General features: G+C 47.8%; 1 protein-coding gene across 2 annotated transcripts in view; it reads right to left on the bottom strand.

Annotated features, from left to right (window-relative positions):
* EBAG9 (estrogen receptor binding site associated antigen 9) overlaps positions 1–12,194 on the bottom strand; it is a 45,953-nt gene that overhangs the window by 30,696 nt on the left and 3,063 nt on the right. For both annotated transcript variants that reach the window (XM_073676789.1, XM_073676788.1), the window contains one exon: positions 9,365–9,463. In XM_073676789.1, the coding sequence (XP_073532890.1) occupies positions 9,365–9,447 (83 nt within the window). In that variant the 5' untranslated portion in view covers positions 9,448–9,463. The remainder of the gene's footprint in view (positions 1–9,364; positions 9,464–12,194) is intronic.

Raw genomic sequence — 12,194 nt, 5'->3', positions numbered from 1 at the left:
GGTCACAGCACGTGACGGCAGAGCCTCCAGGTAGGCTAGCAGACAGGCAGCAGATGAGCGCTCCCAGGTGAGCGAGCAGGAGTCACTGGACAGGCAGGTGGTCACAGCACGTGACGGCGGAGCCTCCAGGTAGACTAACAGGCAGGTAGCAGGTGTGTGCTCCCAGGTGAGCGGGCAAGCTGGTCCATAGACAGACTGACAGGAGTTGGAAGGCAGACCGTCGGACCTCGGGCAAGCAGGCAGGTGGCTGATGTGCGCTCCCAGGTGAGCGGGCAGGCTGGTCCTTAGACAGACTGACAGGAGTAGTAAGGCAGACCGTCGGACCTCAGACTAGCAGGCAGGTAGCAGATAATCAGGCAGGAATCTGGCAGGTAACTGGCAGGTAACGGGACCTGAGGGCTGAAGCAGAGTAGTGAACAGTGCAACAACATTGCTCGGGCACCTCCATTTTGGAGGAGGTGCCTTATATATGGTGATGGCCGGGGACTCCTTAGGACGGCGCGCGCGGCCCCTTTAAGAGGGAGGGAGAGCGCGCGCCCTAAGCACAGTGGCCGGGAAGGAGCGCGCGCTGCCAGCAGAGCGGGAGGAGGACGCCGGGCACGGAGCAGGGAGGTGAGGGGAACAGCGTCCCTGCCTAGCAGAGGGCAGGGACGCCGGCGCTACAGTATGCAGTGATGCGCAACCGTTTTGTGTCTCTGAATCTGAAGAGGCGGGTAGGCCAGTGCCTATGGTCAGCAGCACACCTCAGTACGCATCTGATGATGAGACTCAGGTGCCACTTTCTGGTGCGTACTGTGCTGTCGAGACTACCCAGGAGAAGCAGTTGTTTGAAGAGGGTGGTGTAGATGATGAGGTCCTTGACCCATCATGGCGTGAGGGACAGGAAGGTGGTGGGAGCAGCTCTGAGGAAGAGATTCCCCGAACAGCCCAAAAAGGAGGGAGAGGGAGGGGGCAGACTTGGTTGCCTGTAGCCTCCACTTTGGTACCCATTAGGAGCATGGCTCTTCCAAAATCCAAAGCGGGCGCTCCCAAGACTTGTAGTGCCTGGTCCTTTTTTGACACAGTTGCAGATGACATTTGCTTTGTCAAATGCAAGCTGTGTAATCAGAAGGTGAAAAGAGGGAAAAGTGTCTGCAACCTCAATACCACAAATATGTGGAAACATGTGCGGACCAAGCACGTGGTGGAGTTACAAAAACACACTGAAGACCTAGGCCAACCTACAGCGCCACCTACCACCTCTTCAGCTCGTGTTGTAGCCTCTTCCTCCAGCTCACACACAGCTGGTTCGGCTTCCTCACAGGATCGCCATGGAAGAATCTCTGGCACTGTTGTACAGAGACACAGTGTTATTCCACCCACAGCACCACTTTCCCAGTCATCCTCACACTCCCAGGCCAGTCTACAGCCATCGTTAGCACAGGCATGGGAGAAAAGGCGCCCATACTCGGCAAACCACCCCCGAGCACAGGCTCTGAATGCTGGCATTGCTAAACTACTGGCCCTTGAAATGCTATCATTCAGGCTGGTGGAGACTGACACATTCCGTAACTTTATGGCATTGGCAGTCCCACAATACAACGTGCCCAGCCGATTTTATTTCAGCAGGCAAGCCGTCCCTGCCCTGCAACATCATGTGGAGGGAAAAATTAAACATGCGCTACAAAACGCCGTCAGTAGCAAGGTCCACCTGACCACTGATGTGTGGACCAGTAAGCATGGACAGGGACGATACCTTTCCCTCACTGCCCATTGGGTAAATGTTGTGGAGCCGGGTACAGAGCTTGAGAGTGGCGCTGTACGTGTTCTGCCAACTCCAAGGATTGCAGGAATCCAGTCTGTACACATTGACTCCTCCTCATACTCCAGTTCCTCTGAATCAGCGCTGCAGGAGCCGTCACGGTCTACCTCCACATCGACCCGTGAACGGTTACCTGTTATGGTGACCAATATGAGCACAGCCGTGGCCAAACGTCAACAGGCCGTATTAAAATTAATTTCTTTGGGGAATCGAAGCCACACAGCGCAGGAGCTCTGGAATGCCATCAAGCAGCAGAGCGACGTGTGGTTTGTGCCAGCGAATCTCCAGCCAGGCATGGTAGTGTGTGACAATGGCCGAAATCTGGTGGCAGCTCTGGGCCTAGGCAACCTCACTCACATCCCATGTGTGGCACATGTGCTCAACTTGGTCGTGCAGAGTTTTTTGAGGGACTATCCGGATCTTGATGCACTGCTTCACAAGGTCCGCATAGAGTGCGCTCACTTGCGGCGTTCCAGCAATGCAAGATCACGCATTGCAGCTCTGCAGCGCCGATTACGTCTTCCGGAACATCGCATCATATGTGACCTACCCACCAGGTGGAATTCAACGTTACATATGCTGGACAGGTTGTGTGAGCAGCAGGCAGCAGTAATGGAGTACCAGCTGCAGCAGGCGCAAACAAGTCGCAGTGCGCGCCGTTCACACTTCACCACCACTGAGTGGGCCTCTATGAAGGACATTTGCCACGTTTTGCGTGCCTTTGATTATTCCACGCGGATGGCGAGTGCAGATGATGCACTAGTCAGCATGACTATCCCCCTTATCTGCCTGCTTGAAAAAACACTGCAAGCACTAAGGGACGAGGTTTTGGAAGAGGTGGAGGATGAGGAGTCACAAATACCATCTGCTTCTCTACAGTCTGCGCAACGTGGTTCCTCACAAAGGCCTAGGCAGGGGACACTTTGTGAGGAGGATGAGGAGGAGTCAATGGAGGAGGAAGACATCTGTCCAGAGGAGGGAAGTACACAATGCTCTAGTAGTCAGTATCTAGAGCGAGGGTGGGGTGATGCAGAGATCACGCCTCAAGCAGGGGACAGCGTTTCTTGGCCAGTTGGCAGTCTGCAGCACATAGTTGATTTCATGCTGCAGTGCCTGAGAAACGACCGCCGCATCGCCCACATTCTCAACACGGCTGATTATTGGGTGTCCACCCTCCTAGATCCTCGCTACCGGGACAACTTACAAAGCCTCATAACACCGTTGAACCTGGAGCGTAAAATGCGGGAGTACCAAGACGCACTGGTGCATTCCATCATGTTCTCCATTCCAACCGAGAGCAGTGCTGCTAGTGCTTTACAAAGCAGCTCAGTGCGTCGAGGCAGTGGAGGAAGCTCTGCACAAAGAGGGAGCAGAAGCAGCGCCTCAGCACAAGGCAAGACCAGTATGGCCGAAATGTGGCAAAGTTTTGTGTCCCCGCCGCCACAAATGTCTACACCATCACAGACGGCTCCAGTCAGCAGGAGGCAACGTTTCCGTCAGATGGTGACAGACTACATGTCTTGCCCTCTCAGTGTACTCCCAGACGGCTCTTCTCCCTTCAAGTTTTGGGTCTGTAAGCTGGATACATGGCCAGAGCTTAGTCAGTATGCATTGGAGGTGCTAGCTTGCCCTGCTGCTAGTGTATTATCGGAACGCGTCTTTAGTGCCGCAGGTGGTGTACTAACAGACCGTCGCATGCGCCTATCCTCCGATAACGTTGACCGGCTTACTTTTCTCAAAATGAACAAGGCCTGGATCTCTCATGAATTTGCCAGTCCTCTTCCAGAATAAATAATTGGTTGGCAACAGTATCCAGGTCTCCTGTTGTGTTCATGTTTCTACCACCTGAACTGTAATCCCTGAGCTCCAACACCGCCAGTTGGCGCTCAGAAGTGCTGTCTGCACAGTGAACACTTGCTGCCGTGTTATTGGGGTTCAGTAACGTCAGCTGTTCCCCTGCTGTGCGGACGGCAATTTCTCCTGCTCTGTCCACATTCTCACTACTACAGATTTTAAAGTTGCTCCAATTACACCTCTGGCTCCTTTGTTTTCAGTATTATCCCTGAGCTCCAACACCGCCAGTTGGCGCTCGGAAATGCAGTCTGCACAGTCAACACTTGCTGCCGTGTTATTGGGGTTCAGTAACGTCAGCTGATCCCCAGCAGTGTGTCCGGCAATTTCTCCTGCTTTGTCCATATCCACTGTACTACGGATTTAAAACCTCCTCCAAATACACCTCTGGCTCCTCTGTTTTCAGTATTATCCCTGAGCTCCAACACCGCCAGTTGGCGCTCGGAAATGCAGTCTGCACAGTCAACACTTGCTCCAGTGTTATTGGGGTTCAGTAACGTCAGCTGATCCCCAGCTGTGTGTCCGGCAAATTCTCCTGCTTTGTCCACATCCACTGTACTACGGATTTAAAACTTGCTCCAATTACACCTCTGGCTCCACTCTGTTTTTAGTATTCACCCTGGGTTCCAGCACCGCCAGCTGGTTATCGGTAGTTCCATTTGCTCTTGTACCTTCTACTACCCATCCGGGTTCCAGTACCGTCAGCTGGTTCTCGGCAGTGACTTTGGTACGGGTACTCCCTCCTGCCCAGCCTGGTTCCAGCACGCCAGCTGTTTCCGGGTAGTGTCAACGTCACTTTGCCTCCAATGCGTTGTCCTGTCGTGTTGCGGTCGGGTTAGCCGACTCTATGGTGCCTGCAGTTTAGGTGACTCCTATGTGGGCTGCGGGATCTGGCACTGAAGGCTGGTTCCATAGTGCCAATAGGACAAGCACCCCCTGTAGGACTGTGGGTTTTGCTAACTGCGGCCGGCTCGCGGCCTTGAACTTTTTTTTACATGGGTACCTTCTGCTACCCATCCGGGTTCCAGTACCGTCAGCTGGTTCTCGGCAGTGCCTTTGGATTAGGTGCCTCCTTCTCGGTATCCAAGTTCCACCAACGTCTGCTGGTCCTTGGTAGTGCTTTCTGGCACAGGTACCTCCTGCTTAGTAACCGAGTTCCAGTACCGTCAGCTGGTCTTCGGCAGTTCCATTGGCTCTTGTACCTTCTGCTACCCATCCGGGTTCCAGTACCGTCAGCTGGTCCTCGGTAGTTCCTCAGCTTTCTTGTACCTTCTGCTACATTTCCAAGTTCAAGCTTTTTGAAATGGTTCTTGGTAATCACTCTAGATCTCCCTGACGAGGACCCTGAAGACGAAGACGAGGACCCTGAAGACGAAGACGAGGACCCTGAAGACGAAGACGAGGACCCTGAAGACGAAGACGAGGACCCTGAAGACGAAGACGAGGACCCTGAAGACGAAGACCCCGAAGACGAAGACGAGGACCCCGAAGACGAAGACGAGGACCCCGAAGACGACGAGGACCCCGAAGACGAAGACGAGGACCCCGAAGACCACCCCGAAGAAGACGAGGACCCCGAAGACCACCCCGAAGAAGACGAGGACCCCGAAGACCACCCCGAAGAAGACGAGGACCCCGAAGACCACCCCGAAGAAGACGAGGACCCCGAAGACCACCCCGAAGAAGACGAGGACCCCGAAGACCACCCCGAAGAAGACGAGGACCCCGAAGACCACCCCGAAGAAGACGAGGACCCCGAAGACCACCCCGAAGAAGACGAGGACCCCGAAGACCACCCCGAAGAAGACGAGGACCCCGAAGACCACCCCGAAGAAGACGAGGACCCCGAAGACCACCCCGAAGAAGACGAGGACCCCGAAGACCACCCCGAAGAAGACGAGGACCCCGAAGACCACCCCGAAGAAGACGAGGACCCCGAAGACCACCCCGAAGAAGACGAGGACCCCGAAGACCACCCCGAAGAAGACCAAGAAGATGACCCTGAAGAAGTTGACCAAGAGGACAAAGAAGAGAAGACAAGCACCAAGATACAGAAGAACAAGAGACAGAAAACCAAGAAGCAGAAATACAAGAAGCTGCAGAAGAAAAAGCGGAAGAACATTAAGCATAAGACTAAAAATCAGAGCAAAAGATAATATCTAAATTATAAGCAGATGACGACTAAGCAGTGTATGGGGGTGAGTCCGTTCCTCCTCGTGGTGCCACTGGAAAAGACCTGCTGCTGCAGGCCACACTGAACGCGGACAAATCCTGTTGTAAATCTTTTGTGACGGGCAGAACGAAAGGTGTAATGTCCAACCTTTTATAGATAACTACAGGAATGCCTGTCACAAATAAGAATATGATGAAGAAGAAGAATATGAAGAAGATGAAGAAGTAGAATATGAAGAATGTAAAAAAAAAGAATAATACGAAGAAGGTGAAGAAGAAGAAGATGAAGAAGGTGAAGAAGAAGTGGATGAAAAAGATGCTGAGGATGATGAAGGAGAAAGTGTGGGAGAAGTAAAAAAGAAGGTGAAGAGCATGGAAGTAGTGAAACAAATATCTGACAAAATATAAAAATACTTAACATAGTCAATATTTCCGTAACTCAGAAAGTCTTAAAAAAAAATATTAATTCCTGCTATTCCATTTGATTGGGCTAAACCTCTATGCCTTTATTGTCTCCCCCACCTCCCCCAATACATTCTACATTATTCTTAGTTGTTTTCCTTCATGTAGAATTAACCTACAAGGAAAGAAGGGGTTTATTTTCATTCCGATATTTCTGTCCCATTGACTTGCATTGGTTTCCGGTATCGGAATCGGCGATATCCGATACTTTTTCGGTATCGGTCCGATCCAATCCGATCCGATATTTCCCGATATCGGAAGGTATCGCTCAACACTAGTAGTGGGTATTCTGCTCTTCTTGCACTTCAAGGATCCTGATAAGACATGGCACCCACAAACCATTCCAGCAAAACCTGTATCCAATATGATACTCCTTCCCTTCTGAGCTTTGCAATTTGCCTGAACAGTAGTTTTCCCCCCACTTCATGACCAAACTTATCCCCTTCGCAACCCTGGGATTTTCCGTTTTTGCATTTTCGTTTTTTGCTCCCCTTGTTCCCAGAGCCATAGCGGTTTAATTTTTTGGTCAATATGGCCATGTGAGGGCTTATTTTTTGCGGGATGAGTTGTACTTTTCAACGCCATTACTAGTTTTACCATATCGTGTACGGGAAAAAAATTCCAAGTGCGGTGAAATTGCAAAAAAAGTGCAATACCACAGATTTTTTTTAATTATTATTTTTACCACGTTCACTGAATGCTAAAAGTGACCTGCCATTATTATTCTCCAGGTCATTACGAGTTCGTAGATACCAAACATGTATAGATTCTTTTTTATTTAAGTGGTGAAAAAAAATTCCAAAGTTTGGTAAAAAATAAAAATAAAAATATGGCGCCATTTCCAAGACCCGTAGCGTCTCCATTTTTCGGGATCTGGGGCCAGGTGAGGGCTTCTTTTTTGTGCACCGAGCTGACGCTTTTATTGATACTATTTTTGGGGTAGATCCGATGTTTTGATCGCCCGTTATTGCATTTTATTGCAAAGTTGCGGCAACCAAAAAACGTAATTCTGGCGTTTAGAATTTTTTTCTCGTTACGCCGTTTACCGATCAGATTAATTCTTTTTTTATATTGATAGATCGGGCGACTCTGAACGCGGCGATACCAAATGTGTATGTGTTTTTTTTTTTTTTTAATTATTTTATTTTGAATGGGGCGAAAGGGGGGTGATAAACTTTTATATTTTTTAAAAACATTTTTTTTTCACTTTTTGCTTGCTTCTATAGTCTCCATAGGAGACTAGAAGCAGCACTTGTCTGATCGCCTCGGCTACATACAGGTGATCAGCAGATCACCTGTATGTAGCAGAAATGGTCCTGTGCTATGAGCGCCGACCACTAGGTGGCGCTCATAGCTAGCGAGACATGACAACCACTGGAGTCTGCTGCAGTCATGCCATTCCATCGGTGACCCGCAATCACGTGACGGGGTCACCGATGGGCGGGGTAAGTGACGTGCTTCCGGCGCGGCGACGTTAAATACCGCTGTCAGATGGACAGCGGCATTTAACATGTTAACAGCCGTGGGTGAATCGCGATTCCACCCGCGGCTGTTGCGGGCACGTCAGCTTATTATTACAGCTGACATGTGCCCGGTTCAGTGCGGGCTCAGCGCTGGAGCCCTCACTGAACCGTGGGGTTACAGTCTGTGCGTACTAATACGGCACAGGCTGTAAAGGGGTTAAAGTAAAGAGTTAAATAAACACAAAGACACAGAGCAAACACTTATTTGAATTACAGCAGACACATTCTTTAATCATTTAAATGAACCAATATACTCACCCCAGTTCTATAGTAATCCGAGGGTTTAAGCAATGTCCCACCAAATTGCTTTTGGAGCTAAATAAAGTTTTCATTGATGTACAAAAACGCGTCAAAAAACTAATGTAAAATCCGCACGCGGTTTTCCGGCCAGGGAGAGGCAAAGACGCTCAGGAAATTTCTGCTTCAAATCCCCATCATGCGCACATACCCTTATGGGGCACTGCCGCACTGAGGAGAAATTGTCCAACAAACTGTATGGTCCATTTTCTCCCGTTATCCTTGAAAAATTGGGGCTAGAGTAACATTTTACTGGAAAAACTATCATCTTCACCTCCTACTGTAATAAAATTCTGTGAATCAAATGTGGGTTCCCAATGCTCAATACACCTGTAGAGGATTTAAATGAGGGCTGTCATTTCGACACCTTAGAGGCTCTGAAAATGCGACATGCCATTCACAATATTTTCCAGTCAAAATGTCAAGCGCTCATTCCCTTCCGAGCCCTGCCGTGCGCCCAAACAGTCATTTCTGACCACATATAGAGGCATCAGCATACTCCGGAGAACTAGCAGAACAACGGGGTCCATTTTTCACTTGCTATCCTTGAGAATACGAAAAGTTTGGGACTAAAGCAACATCATAATCCTAATGGTATAATGTTTTGTGAAGCACCTGTGGGTCACAAATGGTCACTGAAGCCCTAGATAAATTCCTTGAGGGGTACAGTTTCCAAAACTAGAGATTTTTGCTAATTTGGCATCTCAGGGGCACCTCAGTATTGCAGTATATTAAAAAAAAAATCACGGTCTCCTTTGACATTCGGCCACAGCCTTCGCTTTACAGGAGGACTAAGAAGGCAGGGGGTCTTCAGCGTTCTCCAGCTGCCTTGACACTCTGTAAAACGTCAGCGCATCGGGTCGCTGGTGTACACGCAAATCGACAACCGCCCTTTTTAAATGAGTGCACCCATGAGTAATAACATCTAGCTCGTCACCCAGCTTTTTTCGGCTCCTGAATGGCATTCTCTGTTTATACTGTCTATTCTACATAAACAAGGAGGATCATCATTGAGAGGGTTTGGGAAAGTGGCCTATAACTATTGCAGAAAATACAGATTGTGAATAGCTGAAAGAAAAGCACAATCACTGAGGCTAAACACCCACATGGCTACACGAATGTCCGAGCACCGAGTGCTGGGTGGCTAGGATTAGGTCAGGAAAATATTCTAGCCTCTGCTTAATAAAAAATTAAACAAAATATTAATAAAAAATAAAAAGTTGTTTTGGAAAAGTAACAGAATGTAGGCGCAGGTTACCTGCATATTAATCTCTTGAAGAAGGCGAGAACGGAAGCGAGGCAAGTGCAAATCTTAAATAGTCGGAACTGTGTGACGGCCATCCCGAGAGCGGTTCACCTGCAAGGCAAACACACGAAGGGTTAAATCACATATCAGGCAGTTAGTATACAATGCTCATGTATCCCATTAATAATAGGGTCAAGAGGGTCCTGCTAGATCAAGTAGATTTAAAGGGAACAAGCTCTTTAATATTTGACTTGTCAGGCAGCACTAGTCGAGAGTTGATTTTTGGGGGAAAGCTGCCTGATAGGAAATGTAATATTACATGACGGTCACTCAGGCGACAACTGGGACCACCTCTGGGATTGGGGTGACAGAGGGGTCGCCAATCTATGATGGGCACGTGGATGAAGTTGTGGACATGAGACAACTCCTTTCAGGGCTCATTCAGAGGAGCCTACTACACCGACATATTCCGTACGAGTAAAATCCGCCGACCAATGCATATCAGGAGGGCTGTTCAGGTGACAGACTTGGTCCATGCGGGACAAAAAAAAAAAATTTGCAGAATGAACTATTCTCTTCAATTTGTCAGACGAGACTTGCCCATTCAAGTCTACAGACGCAGAGAAAAAAAAAAAACACAAAACCACAATTGACATACTGTAGGATCAGATTTTTTGCAGATATATTCTTAATTAAGGGAACTTTTTTAAAAAAAAAAAATAAAATAATATTAGTGCCACACTGACGTAAAATATGGACACATGAAAATTGTCAGCCATCTGGAAAAATCTGACTTTTACATTCACTCATCTCACCATGGCCTAAGGGCGTTTTCACACTGCGTTCACGCACCTGTTTGCGCCTGAAACGCCCGCAAAACGGAATTTGGACATACAGTGGTGTGAAAAAGTCTTTGCCAAGTTCCTGATTTCTTATTCTTTTGCATGTTTTTCACACTTAAATGTTTCAGATCACAAAACAAATGTAAATATTAGACAAAGATAACACAAAATGCAGTTTTTAAACAAAGGTGTTTATTACTAAGGGAAAAAGAAATCCAAACCTACAGGGCCCTGTCGGAAAAGTGATTGCCTTTCCTTAAAACAACAGTTAGCTTTCCAAAGATGTGATAAATTGAGTTCAATTTCCCTAGCCACACACAGGCCTGATTACTGTCACACCTGTTCTCAATCAAGAAATCACTTAAATAGGACCTGCCTGACAAAGTGAAGTAGACCAAAAAGTTCCTCAAAATCTAGACATTATGCTGCAATCCAAAGAAATTCAGGAACAAACGAGGAACCAAGTAATTGAGATCTATCAGTCTGGAAAAGGTTATAAAGCCATTTCTAAAGCTTTGGGACTCCAGCAAACCACAGTGAGAGCCATTATCCACAACTGGAAAAAACATGGAACAGTGGTGAACCTTCCCAGGAGTGGCCGGACAACCAAAATTACCCCAAGAGCACAGCGACAGCGCATTCAAGAGGTCAGAAAAGACCCCACAACAACATCCAAAGAACTGCATGCCTCACTTGCCTCAGTTAAAATCAGTGTTAATGACTCCACCATAAGAAAGAATGGGCAAAAATGGTATGCACGGTAGAGTTTCAAGACAAAAACCACTGCTGAACAAAAAACAAAGGCTCGTCTCAGTTTTGCCAGAAAACATCTTAATGATCACCAAGACTTTTGAGAGAATACTCTGTGGACTGCAGAGACAAAAGTCCCATTACATCTGGCATAGAAGTAACACGGCATCAGAAAAGGAACATCTTACCAACAGTAAAATGTGGTGGTGGTAGCGTGATGTTCTGGGGCAGTTTGGCTGCTTCAGGACCTGGAAGACTTGCTGTGGTAAAAAGAACCATGAATTCTGCTGTCTGTGAAAAAATCCTGAAGGAGAATGTCCGGCCATCTGTTTGTGACCTCAAGCTGAATCGCACTTGGGTTATACAGCAGGACAATGATCCAAAACACACCAGCAGGTCCACCTCTGAATGGCTTAAGAAAAACAAAATTAAGACTTTGGAGTGGTCTAGTCAAAGTCCTGACCTTATCCGACTGAGATGCTGTGGCATGACCTTAAAAAGGCGGTTCATGCTTGGAAACCCTCCAATGTATCCGAATTACAACAATTTTGCAAAGATGAGTGGGCTCAAATTCCTCCAGAGCGTTGTAAAAGACTCATTGCCAGTTATTGCAAACGGCTGATTGCAGTTGTTACTGCTAAGGGCGGCCCAGCCAGTTATTAGGTTTAGGGGCAATCACTTTCACACAGTGCCCTATAGGTATGGATTTCTTTTTCCCTTAATAATAAAGATCTTCATTTAAAATCTGCATTTTTGTGTTATCTTTGCCTAATATTTACATTTGTTTTGTCATCTGAAACATTTAAGTGTGACAAGAATGCAAAAGAATAAGAAATGGTAAACACTTTTTCACACCACTGTATGCACCAACTGGGCCACAGAGTAAAATGGTGCTGGCAGAGCAAACATACACTCTGCCGTGCATCACTTTTGGGCGTATACGCCTATTGAAGGAGGACACTCAGATGCAGTCTACTATATCGGAGTGTCCGCCTCCAGTAGGATTACACGTCTGAAAATGATGAAAAGCAGAGCGCACGTTCGCTTTGCCGGCACAATTATAGTCTATGGCCAAATCGGCGAATGTGTCCGAATCCCATCTTGCGGGGGTTTGGACGTGAGCCCTGACGGGGCTATCGAACGGGTGCCTGAACGCGAAGAGGAAGAAATCCATCAATAGCTAAAAAAGAGCCCATGATTCTCCTTTATGACTCATATCTTTATCTGTAGCCTCTCGATAGTTAAGAATT

This window comes from Phyllobates terribilis, unplaced genomic scaffold (assembly GCF_046119375.1).
Source record: "Phyllobates terribilis strain yellow unplaced genomic scaffold, ASM4611937v1 Scaffold_4__5_contigs__length_816908805, whole genome shotgun sequence".
Taxonomy (NCBI): domain Eukaryota; kingdom Metazoa; phylum Chordata; class Amphibia; order Anura; family Dendrobatidae; genus Phyllobates; species Phyllobates terribilis.
Note: the sequence above shows the minus strand (reverse complement) of the source record. Positions and strands in the feature narration are given on the sequence as shown.